Consider the following 17,535-nt stretch of genomic DNA (forward strand, 5'->3'; position numbering starts at 1 on the left):
TGGTGGTTTACTTCCTGTTTTTTGTCCCATTCATGGCACAGCCAGCACGGTTTGGTAAAGATTAAAGCGCTTGAATAGACACTGTACTTCAGAGCCTGTTTTCTCAGTTCACACTTTTCCTGAGTTTGTGCTTTCTTTCCAATATTTAGATAGGTTAGGAGAGTCTATTTGATTTGAGTTATACATCATTTTAAAGCTTAAAGTCTGCTCTTTCAGAATATGGTCTTAACTAAAAATTCATGTCTGGCGACTTTTTGTTTGTTTTGAGGTGCAGGGTCACATATCATGTTTTACAGTATACAGCTGGAACAGAACTCAAAGAGAATATGAATCAGAGCTGCCTGCACTGTACTTTCATCACGTTTAACCCTTCTGTGTCCAGGCACATAGCTTTCACATGCTCAGGTCTTTCATCAGCAGCATTCGGGAATTCATCCAAGCGTAGTTGTGTTATTGTCAGCCCACTCAGGTATAACAAAGTCCAATGTCCAAAGTCCAACAAAAAATGCCAAGGTGACACGACAGGGATCAGGGGGGATTTGTTAATTTCTACTCATTAACAATCAGTTTCCAGATACTTTGCCAATCAGTAAAGAACACGCTCTGGCTTGCTTGCCAATTGATGAACCTGTAGTAAGGGTTAACATCATGTGTTCATTCTGGCTTGATAATTCTCTTTCATGTCTTAGTTTTTCCCCCTTTCTTCTCTGAAAGGAAAAATAGAGATTCTGGAAATTTTGCACGAATGCTGTCACATACATCTCAATTTAGTGACTTACAGAGCTACATAACAACAATTGTGAGACTGCTCTCATGCACGTCACTAGCATCATAATCTCTCATTAAATCATTTTACCATGATGTTTTGCTCGATTTCTGAAGTTTTACCGTGTCATTGTTCTACACCCTGGGAGCTTTTCTTTACACACATTTCTTGTTCAAGGTCATTCTCGAAACGTCGATTCACACTGTATTTCTTCACACAGCTGATTACAGAGGCAGCTGTATGACATTGAAATCTCCCACATGAAAATCTCTCATCTATGACATAATTGTGCCTTGATCAATTGTGTATGATATAGTGTAACATCAAAGTGTGCTTTCAAGCAATTTTTAATCATATGAATCCACTCTGAATGCGTTGGAATGACAGATACATTCTGCAACTTGAAATTAATGTCATGCTTTAAGCTCTTGCCATTCTGCAAGTTGAACAAAGCAATGAACACACACATGGCCTGCCAAGCAAGGGGCATTCTTCTGCATCATTCAAGTGGAGGACCCTTTGTCACAACATGTAGTTAGCATACGAGGCACACTCAGCGCAGAGAAATCCAAGCTGTTGTTTTGAATTCTTTCCTTTATGCCACCACCATTGATGCATGGTGTTCAGACCTTTACTATCAGTTCCACGTCTTCCTTAGATTTCAGTTCTTCCCTCTGGTCCCTTTTGGTGTTGCTGCTGTAACAAGCTTTCTTCAATTTCCAAATCAGTTTCTAGATCTACTCCCAGCTCTTCATAACTGCTTCATACTGATCCCTATCAATGAAGGGCTTATCAATGGATCTGGAGGGAAAAAAAAGGGGGAAAAACAGGGAAACAAATAATGACTGAGTGATACAAATAAACAAATGATCATTTTATCTATTATCCTATCAATCAAATATATTATACTTATAATTACTATAAAAAGTATATGATTATATATATTCATACATAAAATAACTTATCTGTTTGTCTATCTTTCTATGGGATGTAGATAAAAGAGAAGGTCTAAGTGAACCTTCTTTGCTTTAGTACCTTCATTATCAAATTTTTGCTCCTCACAAAAAAAAATGTTAAAATTCCTAATCAAAACAAAGGAACAAAATGAAGAACTTTGTACCAAGAAGATGATCTATTGCATTGATTGTATCTGTTTGCTTGTTTGTTTGTTTTCAAAAAGAAAAAAACGACAAATTTATCTTTGGCAGTTTTTAAATGGAAACATAATATGCAGTGTAATCATAAAATTCCCCTTGCCTCCCCAAACAGACTTTATATAAGCTTAACAAATGCACCCAGGCCCATAGCCAAGATTTCTTTCCTTAAAAAAAAAAATAATAATAATAATCTTGGAGGTGGGTAGGGGTGCAGCAAGAACTCTATTCACGCAAAAGGAAAATGACATGGTTGGGAACTAAAATGCGTATTGGGGCCAAACATAACCATTTCCAACTAATGGGCCAGCATTAGTCTCACTCTACCAAACAAACAAATAAGCAAACACACAAAAATATATTGCTACTGATTGAAAAATTGCCCTTCCATCTATGTAAACAAGCACGGATTATTCAGTATCATGTCACCAACCTAAGCATGTATGCCTGTGATTTTTATTTTTTTGTCATGGCTACTACAGTGCATTCCCGTTATAACAAACACGGTTATAACGAAATTCCGGTTACAATGAAGTAAAAATTCAGGCCACAACATTATCAGCTCTATGTTTGGTATTGTTTATCAATTCGGCTATAACGAAATTTTGATATAACGAAAGAAAACTGCTGGTCCTGAGGACTTAGTTATAACGGGAGTCCACTGTACTGAACACTGAATAATCAGTGCTTATTTATGTCGATGAAGGGCAATTCATCAATCAGTTGCTATTAAAATGCAAACTCGATGCAAGAATTCACTCATTTGGGCACAGAAATCTACAAGGTACACTCCCGACTGGTCCGAAAGGCAGAGTTAAAGTGTGGCACGATTCAATGAAGGCTGTAGATTTGTCCACCTTCTGCATCAGTTCAAGAGCTCATTAAGGGTGCGTTTATCTAAAAATTTTCTGAGGCATAATTACGATCCTAAACGCGTGTTTGAGGCATTTTTGGGCGATAGATAACTGCAACTATGTTTTCAAACATGTTTAGAAACACCAATTTGAAACGACATTCAAAGGGCGATTTGAAACGTGTTTGAGACCAGGACTGCCTTCTGTGGGTAGATAAATGCAATGCCATTTCGAAACGCGTTTCTCTGAGCTGCCACGGTCAACTTCCAGTATGCTGTAAACGCTGTCAGTTACAAAAGTGTGTGCATCGGTTGACCTCTACTTCCAGGGACAAACGGTGCAAAGTAGCTGCGCAGTGACGACTTTAGTGTCATGATTATATGATTGCTAAATAAATGCAGTACCCTGAGAATCGCGTTTGAAACCACATTCGTAAATGCCATTCGAAAGGTGTTTTGGAATGTAATTCTCTCTCTCAAGTCAGATATATGCAGCCTAAGACCAAAAAACCTATTTCAAGACAAACCAAGAACGCTGTCATTGCGTCCTTCTACCGCTGAGCCCATTGCAGGGCGAACTCACCCTATCATGATGTCGCCGCAGTAGACGCACTCTGCTGCAACGATGTCATCTAGCTCATTGCGCAGCCGGTCCATCTCCTCCCTTTTTGTGGTGCCCTCGGCGGAGGCTGTTGAAGTCTGAGGGCGCTGTGACTGTAGGGCACTGAGCTGAGATTGGATCTCACTCATTTGTATCCTCTTTGCTGGAATCAAATGAGGCTGGACCTAGTGAGGAGAGAGAGAGATCAGGGTCCATTGTTCAAGACTTCAAAATATTCCATGTTATCCCTTTTTATACCAGTCGAATCTACTAGATACTATCTCCTGGTTCGGGTCTAGGGCAATTACCCCAGACCCTTCCCCTGGCCCTAATCCTAATCCTGAACCTAATCCTAACCCTAACCCTAACTCCTAACCGTAAACCTAACCCTAACCCTAATCTTTACTCTAACTTTACCACTAACCAGTATTTAGCCGGGGGGGGGGGGGGGGGGGGGGGGGGGGGGTAATTGCCGCCCTGATACGCCTAGTTCTCCATAGTTCTTTGCCTGTGTACAATTCATAGTACTTCTGACTGGGTCACCCTTTGGCACTATGACAAAGAGCAAATACTGTAACCAAACACAAAAACAAACCATACAATGCATCAGCTTGTAACAAAGAGGGTGAAGATACAGTCCAACATCTCCTATCCGGCCGCCCTTTATCCGGATCTCTCTATTATCCTGATGCGAACTTGGCGTGATTTCTTTTTTTTTTTAATGTAATAATTATGGGGAAAAGGAGATTTCAAACCAAAACAAAATCCCTACACAAACTGACATGAATTACATTACATATTATTCTCAACATAATTAACATACATTTTATATTTAACTTCCATCTAAATAACATGCATTCAGACATTCACTACCCCCAAATCACTGTCAGAACATGGACAGAAAACTTTTCAAAAATTACATCAGGACACGGTACAGGCGATCATTCTTCGGCAGCTGCGTGTATTAAACATTGAGTCTCCCATATACGGCCAAATCCCTTATCCGGATTAGCGCCGGTCCCAACATGTCCGGATAGGAGAGGTTGGACTGTATAACCTTCAGTGTACCAAACTTAGCCACCTAGGTTTGGGAGAGGGCGAATCAAATGACAATATTCCACGCATTTAACAGCTTATTCCAGCGTTCAGCGAGTACAGTATTTCTTGTACCTGTGTACATAATTGTAAGGCAGCCTTGATCATTCCTTGGACCTATGGAAAAAGATGCCTGTGAGCTTCATCACAGGAATGCCAGTTAGAATGAAAGAGAGTGCCTGAAATAATCTATAAAATGAATCTACTTTGTACAAGAAAGGGCCTGAACTTTGATACCACCAGGGCCTAAATCCAGGTTTTTGCTTTAAGGATGTCATCCCTGTTCATCAGAGCTGCCAATCATTTGGACAGAAATATTACAGTTACTTCATGTGACCAACATAGCTGCCCTACGTAATTATCTCCACCATTTGACCAGAAATAATCTCCCTCTCAGTGTTAGATGCATTACGGATTTTGATAAATTCAAATCTGTGTTAAAAACTCACCTTTTTGATAATTGTTGATCACATGTTTGAATAGAGAAATATGTGATTGATTTTGTTTTCATTAATTTTGTAATCTTATGGTATTATGCATTCTAAGAACTGACAATTATTATCATTATTAAACAAAGAACAAAAACAAAACAAAAAACAAATGCACAACCTATTTCAGTTATGTGGCATTGTGGCTCAGTCAATGAAAAAGTCTTGGTGCTTTGAGTTCCTTAGCTTCTTGTCATATTAGTTACAGTGCCGTGCTACCGATGCCATACATGAACCTATCATCATATTTGGTACCATATACAGAGTGAAACATCTATTACCCCCCATCTCCACTATTATAGTAATGCACCAGATTATCATTGTCACATGCCTTTCAAAGAAGTAACACATGCACATATGCTGGCTCCAACGGTGGGATATGAGCCCCGGAAGTAGGCCAGTCCACAAGGCTTTGCAATTGGTGGTAAACATACAGACCATCAAATAACACAATTGATTTCCTTTATACCCCTTTATTGACCCTAACAAGGCCAGGGGGGTGGGGTGGGGGTGGGGGGTTTCTTTCAAGTCTCCCACATCTTTTGACACCAAATTTGCAACCCCTGAGCACGCAGTTCCGAAGTTACACATAAATATGTACATGCATGTCGGACTGAAAAATGCTCAAAAATGTGAATTCACGTTCTATTTCAACGCAAATCGTGCTCACAGTCAAATTCATGAAAGCATGATTATTTTTTGGGTTTATAGATTAAAATCAATCAATAACATATTTTCTTGCTTGCAATAATGTTGCAGACAAATTTCATCAAAAAATAATGAAAAACAAAAAGTAAAAAAACATAGAAATACATAAGAAATTCTGAAAAACAATAAAATACATAAGATTTTTTTTTGAAGACGCATTTTTTTTCCCTTACATTTGTGAAGGACACTAGAAAGAATATCTATACAAAAATGTGCCTGTTTGGAGCTTTATTTTATAGTGATTTAGAGCACATAGTCTGGTTTTATGCATAAATAACATAATTTAGCATTTTAACAATCAACTTCATATTTTTGTAGATTACTTCACAGGCCATGTGTGTGTCAACATTTGTCGTGATTGTGCAGTTGACGGCCGAGATCTGAAGGGGGAGGGGGCCTGGGAGGCCCTCTCCAGCTCTATCATCTACCTAAATAGCCTGACCTGGTTACATTAGGGTTGAACTGCAATGCAGATTGGTATGGGGGGGGGGGGGGGGGGAGATCCGTTCAAATGTCACGGAGATTATTATGTACTACAGAAATTAACCAAACCAGACCAACAATGTGTGTCAACACCCACCAAGTTTAGAGCAAATCTGTGCCGACGGGGTCTTTTGTCTAGCTCTGGCTGTTGCTTTTTTAATAACAACCGATTGTTTCTGAACACAAAGAGAAATCCACTCTGAATTCCAGACATGTTTCTCTTTGTTGTTTGCACAGAGACAAGTTACAATACAAGTTACAACCTACTTGTTGATAACAATACTGAAGTTCAAGTATATCCATATGCATATGTCTATGTATATGTATATGTTTTTGCATAGTATAAGTACAGTATATGCACATGAAACAGTCATTACAGGCAAGATTTAAAGGGGGGAAATTTAGTCCAAGCATAAGTTACTGTATACGCCCGAATATTACGCGAGGCTTTTATTTCGCGAATTTAGCAAGTCGGGCGCTATTCGCGAAATTAAAGACACGCGAAATATTGAGTCTGATCCCGATGTGGATGTGACATACGCATGTACATTTCTCCATTCAGTACAAGACTCCACAATCGCGAATTTAACCACTCGCGAAATCGTCGGGAATTCCCGATTCGCGAAAATTTAGACTTGCAAAATATATGGCGTATACAGCAGTCTGATAAAAAAGAGTAAAATCTTACGAGTTCAATTGTAAAAATTTGACTGAAAGCAGATGAAAAGTAAGGAAGTTATGACATTATGGACTGGAGTTCCCCTTTAAGATCAGCATTTTACCTCAGTGATGAGACAGTCAGCATGGAACATGTGCTCACAGGGAAAGAGGTAGAAAGACCGCGTGAGTAAATGGGAAATTGCAGGAAGCACACTTCTGCTGTCCACTGACTATGCCGTACCTGTGTGTTTAAGACGGGGGGTGAGCAGAAGGTGAGGGGGTGATATTCCATGAATTGAAAATGAGAATATTCACATTTGATTTGTCTGTCGGAAGATTGCGAATGACAGAAATACAGCTAAAGGAAAATTGTTGAAAATAGTCATATCACGCTGTAATGCCATATTTGTACGATGCTAATGAAAATGCTGAGCATTGATATACTTGTAAAGAAATGCAGTACACAAATCAAATCAAACCAAACCAAACCAAACCAAACCAAACCAAACCAAACCAAACCAAACCAAACCAAACCAAACCAAACCAAACTCTCTTTCATAACATTGACCCCCAGAAATGACAATTCTGTGCTTTGGTGCTGCATCTTGAATGGGGTCAAATACAAAATATTTGGCTTGAGCCCTATTTTGCTCATATACCACTATTCCTGTTGAAGAATTATCAAATATGTCTATATAAGTAACATATTCTGGAAGTTGACATTTTTTTCTCTCAATTTGGCAAATTGTGTAAGTCTCCTTTTCTTATTTGGTGCAGATTTCATGACTTCTTACCAGGTCCATCAAGTCTTTCTCTAGCTTTTACCCCAGGAAGATTTTGATGGATGAAATCACATTGTGACTGAGAAATGGGCATGGCTTGGAACTAATCATTGGTCATACAATTGTAAATTCCATGCATCTTCTTACATGACTGATCTATTTATAAACCAATGTATTGCAAAACCTCTTTTCTCTAAAATGTCATATTTCAGGAGAGTGAAGAAATAATATGGCAGCTAAGCACTGTAACAAATGGGAACACCTTTCCTTTGACATGCCATGGTGGCTTCATTTTTTTTTTTTTTTTTTTGGGGGGGGGGGAGGGGGTAAGACAGCAAGGATTTGGACAGAACATCACTCTACTTATCTTCTCATAATCACTTTTAATAAAAGGAGTGATTTACACCAAAATTTGGGATACACAGTCTTGTCATCCCAGCGATGAGGTAATACTGGTACCATCTTTCAACCCCACTCTGCTTCCCTGAGCAGTTTTGACAAACATCACAACTATATACAGTATCCAATTCAACACATCCTTCATCATTTTATGATGAGAGACAGACAGAAAGGTGCAAATGGTGTGTTCTGCAGTTGTACTCGAGAGTACTTGCCTTACATTAGATGTGGAATGTTGACAAATCATTAATCCATTCATCCGATCATCCACATCATAAAGGTTCATTCTGCTCCACCGCATAACAGAAGACCGTCGCTTCCATTTTAAAAAAAAAATTATCTCCCCATCCATCAGCTACCAGCCCAAGGTCTTCCAATGCTAATCAGTTCCACCAACAAAAAAACAGAGAAAAATAAAATGGGTGAATGGAAAAGGTCAAGGTTGGCGGCTTACTTGTTTCTGGTTTCCTGGATATCGGCACGCAGGGCTTTGGCGCTCTCTGACGCATCCTCCATGTCCGCCTTCAGGGCCTCAATGTGCTGGTTGTAGTCTGCAAGGGAGCTGCAAATAGCATCCTGTGGATAGGACATACACACAGACACACTTTTTAAAAATGATATTCCTTATTCAATTTTTGTTTTATGTCATCATTGCTTGTACTCACAATAAAATGAAAACAAAGAAACAAACAGTGATGTTATGCAGATTAATTCAAAGAGACTTCAACAAAAACCTAGAAATATGTATGCAACAGTCACACAATACAAAACTAGACCTAAGTCTTGCAATAAGATATTACTTTGATCATCTTGACCAAACTCATTATCATCTGATTAATTGCACAAAATACACACATGACGAGACAGCATGACACCATAGCCTGCAATAAACTAAAATCCCATAAATCATATTTCAAATGATCAAACAAATTCTGTATTTTTTCTGACTTATAACCCTAACCTACTTATATCTGATTTTCTCATGCAAAACAGAAACATTTAACACACATGTGTACTTGCTGTATCTACCAACTGAACTATCCATGCCCCTTCATCTACCCTAACCACCAATCCCTCAACCCTGTCTCCTGCATGTGAAACCCCTCTACACACGTAGAACCCACCCCTGCCTGCACACACACACACACACACACACACACACACACACACACACACACACATGAACATGCACACACACACACACATAACACATGGAAAAGTGGGAAGAGTGTATAGAGTTATATTGTCTGTATAAAGATATGACAGGCACTAAGGTTGGGAGACCTTTAACCCATTGAGAATGGGCTAATTTCGTTACAACATGCATTTCCCATAGGCACTTGCCAGAGTATACTCGGGACTTGTCTTCAACTGGTTGAAGAGCTGTTACTACAAGGAGATGGTTATTATTTTGTTTAATCATGTCCTGGGGAAATTGTGCTGCAGGTGTATTAAAATCATCTTGGCAGTATTACATTTGCACCTCTAAATCTCCCTACACATCTTACATGATATTTATATAACACCTAAAAAGAATGTAGCCATCCGCCTGGTTGATTGCCCACCGTGTGACATACAGATAAAAGTACCATCACATGCTGTTTCTGTCAGTCGTGCAATTCTTTTGCAAGCATAAATGGACATTGCATGGCTGGTGCAATCAATTTCTATTGACTCCCATGTTAAATTCACAAGTGACCCGAATTATTCATGCCATTGCATGGTTCTGATGTCACAATAAACAAACAATCGCCATGCGCACTCAACAATTACAAGTGCACTTACAAGTGCATATTTTCTCACTCACTTTTGTAAAATTCTTCCACCCATCGATTTCGCATATATGTCTACACGGCTGACTATGACTGTGTTACTCAGTCGCCTTTCAAGGAAAATGGTTGCCATTTCTGTGCTAAATTCAATGATCTGTGTGGACCATACCTGTTGAAATCCGAGATGTTGTATATGAGATCCACTACTCAACTCATTTCGCCTCGTTCAATAGAGTGCCTCTATCTTTCACCTTGTGCAAAATCTTGTACCATCGCACTCATGACATTTCACTATTTGTACACAGATGGCACTGCTAAAATTCACTGAATCAGCACAAAATCTCACACAAATGAAAAACTAAAATATCCCAGTCTGAGAGGAAAACACAATCCTCCATGAATTTCACTATTAGCTGTAAATAAGCCATTTCAAAGTTACATTCTGGGCATAACCAGATACTGTATAGGTCAAATGAAAATCAGACATGTCGCTATGGCAACTGGTATGCCTCTGCCATGTCGCATCAATCTCCCATAGGTTAAAAAAGTTGTACATCTTGACAGTGTGAGACGAGCATTTCCCATGATTGGTAACACTGAAATGACATGTATGAAAGCTTGTGGTGACACAACCTCAAATATGATGAGTGTTTACATACATTCATTGAACCAGATTTGATTTTGATGGCTAAATTGTTTCAAAGACCAAGAATTTGGGAATTTGAGCAATTTCACTTGACTTTTGACCCCATGGCTCACATGTTCTTTAAAATAACCAATAATTGGTAATGTATGAATATAACTGCAATACTTTGTGCTATTTTCAAAACATGAGAAAAAATAGTGACATTTTAACATTATCACTTTGATAACCTTTGACCCCACAGCCCATTCCTTACAGAATCATGCGTAGTATGCATGTACAGGTATATACCCAGTTTAAGTAAGTGTAAGCACTGAGTAATTTCAAAGGTATGGAGAAAAAGTGTAATTTCAGCATTAAACAACAGAATTTTAGCAATTTCACCTGACATTTGATCTTTGACCCAATAACCCCAAACTCCGCTAGAAGATCTTTGATAGGCAGTATATGCATATGTCCTAACTTTCATGAAGATAACCTATGCCTTTTCAGAAATATGGAGGGAAAAATTTAAATCTTAGCATTTTCATTTGACCTTTTGACTCCATGGCCCAAAACTTTCTATAGTGAATCTTCACCTGGTAATACAAGTATACATTAAGTTTCAAGAAAATACCTTCTGACATTGTAGAAATATGGGAAAGTCAGTGAAATCTTGTGATTTTTTTTTACCTCGACATTTGAACTTTGACCTTGAGCATATGCACCCAAAAGTTGATAAGCACAGCTTCCTCCAACATTTTGTATCTTTTACTGTCCAAAAAATGGATTACAGACGTAAGGATGGACAACCTAAAACAGGGGCAGATCCAGAAAATTAAGGGGGGGGGGGGTGCATGCACCCCACCCCAATTTTTCTTATTATTTCTTTTGTTTTAACAAAAAATAAAAGGGGTGCGTGCCCGGTGCACCCCCGCCTGGATCTGCCACAGCAAAAACATAATGCCTCCGGCAACACCTTGTGGTGAAGCCAAAAAATAATTCAATGAGACACAGAGTTGTAATGTGCAACGTCCTGGAAAGCAAGCAACTGAACGGTTACTTTGCATTGCAGTGAAGAACATTCTTAACAGTCAAGGGAGCTTGTTAACATAAAAGCCAGCTGGATTACACAAGCGGTGATATCTAGCTATACAACTGTTTTGTCTCTATGGTTTAAAACTTGGAGTCAATTTGAACCAAAGCCTAAATGCAAACTGGTCTATTCAGCAACTTGGATACTTTTGAACACTCTACTATGAAAACAGACTTTTAGACCTGAACAGCCAAGGGCTTTAAAGAAAGGGATTTTTTAATCTTTTGAAACCCACTTTAAGAAACACTAACAATGATGAGCAAATATCAAAATAAAAAGATAAAAAACTGTTGTATATGCAGAAGCCACTGACAAAACAAGTGGATTTCCCAAAGCAATGCTTTTCAACCAGTGGGCCATGAAACTCTTGCAAGTGGACTGCAATGTCTTCCCAAAATAAAAATAAAAAAGACTTGGATTCAGTCTACACTGTACTCATGTAACTGGGCCTCCCAAAACTTTGCAGGAGCCAAAATGGGCCTTGGGTTAGAAGACGTTGAGAAGCGCAGTCCTAAAAGCACAACTCACATGAACAATTTACACTGAAGTGTGTGGGAAGCAAACACAACGAACATGAATAGCATACAATAGCACAAGGTGATTCTTTGTATATATGACGCAGGGATGTGTGGAGGAGGTCAGGAAAATAATATTTTATTCATTGTCAATCAAGCAGAATGTGAACTGTGAAGACAAAGCAAAATTAAGTGTCAATCGTTTAAGATAATGGGTGTCATGTACACAAGACGTGATCATGTCATACGAACATAAAAAAAACAGCTATTCATTGAAACAAGACAAGGACACATCTGTGACATGAATCCAAGGAAGGGAGGGGATGGGGGTGGGGATAGGATTCTGGTTTTCTGGCTCTGGTATTGACTTCATAGTGCCATGTGAATTTGGGCTAACACCATTCTCATTTAAGGTGATATTGAGGTTTGAAGGGTAACCCTCTCACAAACATCCAAAGAGGAAGATTTAATATTCAAAATGACTGCCCTTAAGAAGATTAGCAGCTAAGACAGCAGGGATGGTGGGCTTCAGGATTGCATGTTGGGAGGGGGTGGGGGAGATAAAAGCTCACTGTGCCTATGGAGGGGTGGGGGAAGAGGGAGGGGCAGACAATCAAAGGCAAATATAACACATTTCAATGTTTGGAGCCATGTATCAAGAACATTAGAACAGAATGTTGTGAACTTTTAAACTGAATGTTGGGATTTTACAGCTGTGCCATCGGCTAATTCCCTTGTTTTTATATGCTGCAATGTCGCAGTGGACTCATATGAATGCTTAATTCCCCCCCCCCCCCCCCCCCAGTTACAATCTTAATTTTCTGCACTTTGTTGAGTAAGAGGAAGTTTGAATACTAATCTTTCTCATGAATGAGGCCCTTGAAGGGGGCAGATACACAGTGCATAACACCCTTTAATTGGTGTGTGGCTTCAATTATTGAAGACGCTTCTCTTCTTTGTGTTTAAACCCACTGGAATGTAAAACACTCATTTACTGGAACAATGCATTGTATGTCTAGTGCATGTCTAGCCTACACCAAAGCAAACATGTAAATGTAAGAAAAAAAAAGAGAAGGAAAAAATAGACTGAACACTACACTCACAGTTTTAACTTTGTGCTCATGCCCCACGGAAAAGGCCAACAGTCCAATCATAAAGGAGCTCAACAATAGTTGGCATAAGGAACAACAGTCTCCCATTCAGCATTTTTTTTTTTTTTAAACAAACTTATGGCATATGTTGGAAAACGTGACTGGAAATGTTTAGCAAACTCTCACACATTAAGCATTAGATTCATGACAGAAAAAAAAGATCAAATACATGTCAGAAAGAATTATGGCATTACTGTCATGAAAACAAGATAGATCACATATCAAAGAAGGAAATTTCCAAACATGAGTAGGATAAGCCTAATAAATACTGATGTCTTGTGCTGTGTGTGTGACCTTCAACCCTTACTGCACTTTTATCTATATCTCTAGTCATCTATCAATGACTAGAGATAATGTGACCCTCCTGGTCCCTACTGTAGCACCATGATTGTGTGTGGGATTGTCAAATTGTTTCACTTGAGTACTTTGACCTAATTTACAGTATGCAATGTTTTGGAGGTAATCAACCAAATCCCAATACACTACTGTAACAAGTTAGGCAAGGTGTGCATGGCCACCTAAGAATTCAAGGAAAGGATTAAAAAAAAATTGATATATGTAGCTTCTTTTGAACAAGCTTTCTTAATCGTAACAGAATATTGCAAATAATCTAATGGCTAAGTGTACACAGGCACCTATAGAATTCTATGGGGAAAAATGTTGATAGACGTGGCTGTTTTGAACAGGCCACCTGGTTCTCAAAATGCAGACTTTAAAAGAAGCTGGATGTTGCATTCTTCCTTTTTTTTCTGTTACTTTTTAATGTATTAGTATACAATGATCATTGATCAACAGCATTATAGCGGACAGGATCTACAGCCAAGTATCCAGTTTCGCATCCTGGGTTGAGAGGGACATTGTGTGTAAAAACATCTTGACCAAGACGCACTAGGTAGGACTCGGACTTGGGAATCCATTTAAAAGTCGAGAGTCTAATCCCGTATACCACAGTGCCCATACATGCGAGCACAAATGCTACATGGCTATTAAAACCTATGACGAAGATAAATCTAAAAACCAAAAACCACTTTAAATGTTTGTTTATTTGTTTCATTTCCTTCTGAGAAGATGGCTAGATAGCCAATATTCAGCTGCAATAGCTGGTTTTCCATGGGGTCCAGTTGGATGTAAGGCAGGACCACTTCACCGGGTTAAACACCCTGCTCTTTGCGATGAATAAATGAAGTGGGATCTATTACGTGCATGAGTTGTGGCTCTCCTACACACAGGACCTCCTTTTTGTGTCCTATCCGAGGGACAAAGTGCTTTTTGCCTCTTACTAGAGGAGACGGTATGATAACACACAACATTGCCCAGTGGGACTGGGGAATTGAACCGGGGTCCTCAGGATCATGAGGCAGACACGCTACCGACTGAGCTAACTCACCACCCTTTTGAGAAGACAGCAAGTGGCCTCACCTTGAAATGGTCGATCGTGACGAAGTCTGGGAAGAACGGAAGGATGTCCTCGATCTTGAGGAGGGGGCACTCCTGAAGGACGGCCATGGCCTTCTTGATGTCGTTCTGCTCGGAGACGACATGCTTGGCGATGCGAAGCCACAGCTTGCGCCGCAGCACTTCGTCATCATCTGGCTTCTCGGCGCTCTGCTTAGCTAGCTCGACATCCACCTGCGGGAGGCGGGGCGAGGGAAGAAATCGGCGTCGACCGCTGAGCGTTAGCACCTTTGTGCTGCCTTTTCAAGTTGTGTGTCTCTGACGACATTACAGTTTCTACATGCATTTACATACCTCCACAGAATAAATCACATCACGTGTGGTACCATGCTTCTTGTAAGTATGCATTCTTGCACCCGTTGCACATACTGGACATGCCCATTACATCAAAGTCAGACATGTCTAGAAATCTGTCCTACCAAGGCACTTGGCTCAAAGCAGATTCTTCTTCAAAGACAAAATATTGCTTTCACATTGAATTCTATGACAAGTGAGAATACTCCATATCGGTTTTCCAGCGAATCTGAATACTAAATCATAAATTCAACCATTCTCCCTTGACAACTACATCAATGAGAGCATCTCCTTGCTGTTTTTGTTATTCTCTGCTTTTTTTCACAAGTGTGCTTTAGAATCAAACACTCCCCCTGTTATCTACATCTGACACTGGGAAATACCAATACAAGACACGGCACACAAAATGCATGTCATTATTTGTACAGCATGTTGTGTCATCTGAGCTGTTCCGCACTTTGCACATTCTGTCTTTGCACTCATGGAATGGGGCATGCCTCCTGCAAGCACAGAGGTTGCAATCATGTCATTAATATTGCAGTACTATTAGTGCCACTTCCTCCTATGACATCACATCATGTAATTTACCTCATCATAGTGTGCATACATGTAAGTGCAACTTTAAATTCTCAGAAGACAAGTTGTTCCCACTTTGTAATGATGTCCTGTAAAACATTTAGCAACTTCTCTTTCATATCTAGAATTTCTAGAATTCATTAGGCAGCATTTTTGGCGTGCTTTATTCAGTGTGGCAAACACGTTTAGCATTCTTGCAACAGTATGTACATTCTTTGATTGACACATAATTGTTGAATTTCGATGAGATATTACTCAACTGAGGACAAGCCACTCCTACACTCACTGTAAACATAATTCAAAAATTCGCATTCAGCTTTAAACATGACATTCATTGCATGTGAGTATGCCAGCTAGTTAGTATTTAGATTTAGGGTAGTCGTGAATTAACTCTTTATGTGCCATGTTTGCACGCCCGACTCAGCTGATGGTGTGCCAAGTTCGCACATTTTGCTCAAATGCACAAACCTGCCCAAACTGACTGTTAAATCGCCAAATGCCAAAATAGCACAACGAAAGCTTCACTGGCAACCTACTCCTCTCACATGTAAATTGTAAGTTTCTGTCACAGCTTTGTATGCAAAAGTCATGCCTGGACAATAACATACTTGTAGCTACTGGTCATGTGAAATAAAAGAAATAGCCATATATTTTTCACAAAATTTACATCAAAACAACATTTGGAATTTTCTCTACAACTTCGCTAATTGCATTGCTAGCAAAACAAAAATCAATACAAAGTTGTATGGAGACAAAAAATAGAAATTTTTCCCAAAGCATGCCTGCATTGCAGTCACAGAATAATGTGGTACATAGGGGGCTTCCACCCTGGCACATAAAGAGTTAACTCCCAACAAGGAAATGTCTCTTTTTTTAAGTCAGTCTCATGCATTTTCTTTAAACAGCAGTGAAGATTCAACCAGTATTAAATGGCACGATTCCCAGTGAAAACCATATTGGTTACGAATGTATCCACCTATATTCACACTACACACCTGTGCCTATTCTAATATCCTTCATAGCATTTATCTACACATGCGACAAATCTCAAATTACCTTTATTGCGAGATCGACAGCTTCCTCATATAACCCCATGGTGGTGTAGATGTGTACACAAGCTTTGAAGTGATTGCGCTCTGCGCACAGCCTGAGTGCATATTTCAGGTCGTAGTTCACGTTGTCAGCAATCTGTAACAAGCACGGTAATGTGAGTAAACATTTTAATTGGAAAAGTTTTACAATGCACCCTACCAAAATTGCTTTAAGAAACAGGGTGGGAGTGTGAAGTGTGTATTACTGTACCAGTGGAAATTTGTGCGAGTAATATTTCCCCCTCCACTGGGTAAGATGTATTTCACATGTTTTTAATTCTGTGGAATCAAAATATAAAATAGTATTATACATAACAAGCCACAAAATTTGTGTGCTTTTATTTTCATGCTTGTTTCATGTTGCGCTAAATGCGCAAAAATTGCCACACAGCAGATGTTTCCACTTTTACAGTATCATCTTCAGGACAGCTAATCAATACAATCATGTCACACTTAGTAATTTCTTGTCAAACTCGTAGCTGACTTTGCACGCAAGTTTATCAATTGCATCATAGTCGGGTACAAACAAGCACAAAGCTGTAAAAGAGATGCATACAGCCATTATTCTGTAAAAAGCAGAAATCCAAAACAAAAGTGCACATCATTGGAGCTGGGTTAATTTTAGTGGACTTCACTTGTTTAAATTTTTGCAAATAAGAGTATTTTTTACAAACTCTGACACCTCCAAAAATACTGGTCAGCACATGTTAACACATCTTTACACCTGCAGTAGTATCATCATAAGATGCCAGATTAAATAGGAAAGATTATAGAGATAGAGAGATCTGGAGAAACAGAAGGCACGGTATACCTCTCCCTGCCTCGCCAAATACCCCATGAGGTTGGACGGCTGATGCTGACAGTAGAGTGAGAGAAGGTAGTTGTGAATAGCCTGCTCCTTGTTACCAAGTTTGCCGATGCAGAACTCCAGATACCGGATGGCCTCATTCACCTGTTGGTTGGAGATGCAGCGA

General features: G+C 39.4%; 1 protein-coding gene across 1 annotated transcript in view; it reads right to left on the reverse strand.

The window, feature by feature from the left end:
• Positions 1-1,033: 1,033 nt before the first annotated feature.
• The window catches only part of LOC139717753 (vacuolar protein sorting-associated protein 18 homolog), a 35,333-nt gene continuing 18,831 nt past the window's right edge, over positions 1,034-17,535 (reverse strand). The window contains 8 exon segments of the mRNA XM_071629259.1: positions 1,034-1,567; positions 3,357-3,559; positions 6,931-6,999; positions 7,001-7,049; positions 8,444-8,565; positions 14,565-14,774; positions 16,527-16,658; positions 17,373-17,513. Of these exon segments, the coding sequence (XP_071485360.1) occupies positions 1,504-1,567; positions 3,357-3,559; positions 6,931-6,999; positions 7,001-7,049; positions 8,444-8,565; positions 14,565-14,774; positions 16,527-16,658; positions 17,373-17,513 (990 nt within the window). The 3' untranslated portion in view covers positions 1,034-1,503.

Source organism: Diadema antillarum, unplaced genomic scaffold (genome assembly GCF_040938485.1).
Source record: "Diadema antillarum isolate AM-2024a unplaced genomic scaffold, OU_Dant_1.0 scf00000008, whole genome shotgun sequence".
NCBI classification, from domain to species: Eukaryota; Metazoa; Echinodermata; class Echinoidea; order Diadematoida; family Diadematidae; genus Diadema; species Diadema antillarum.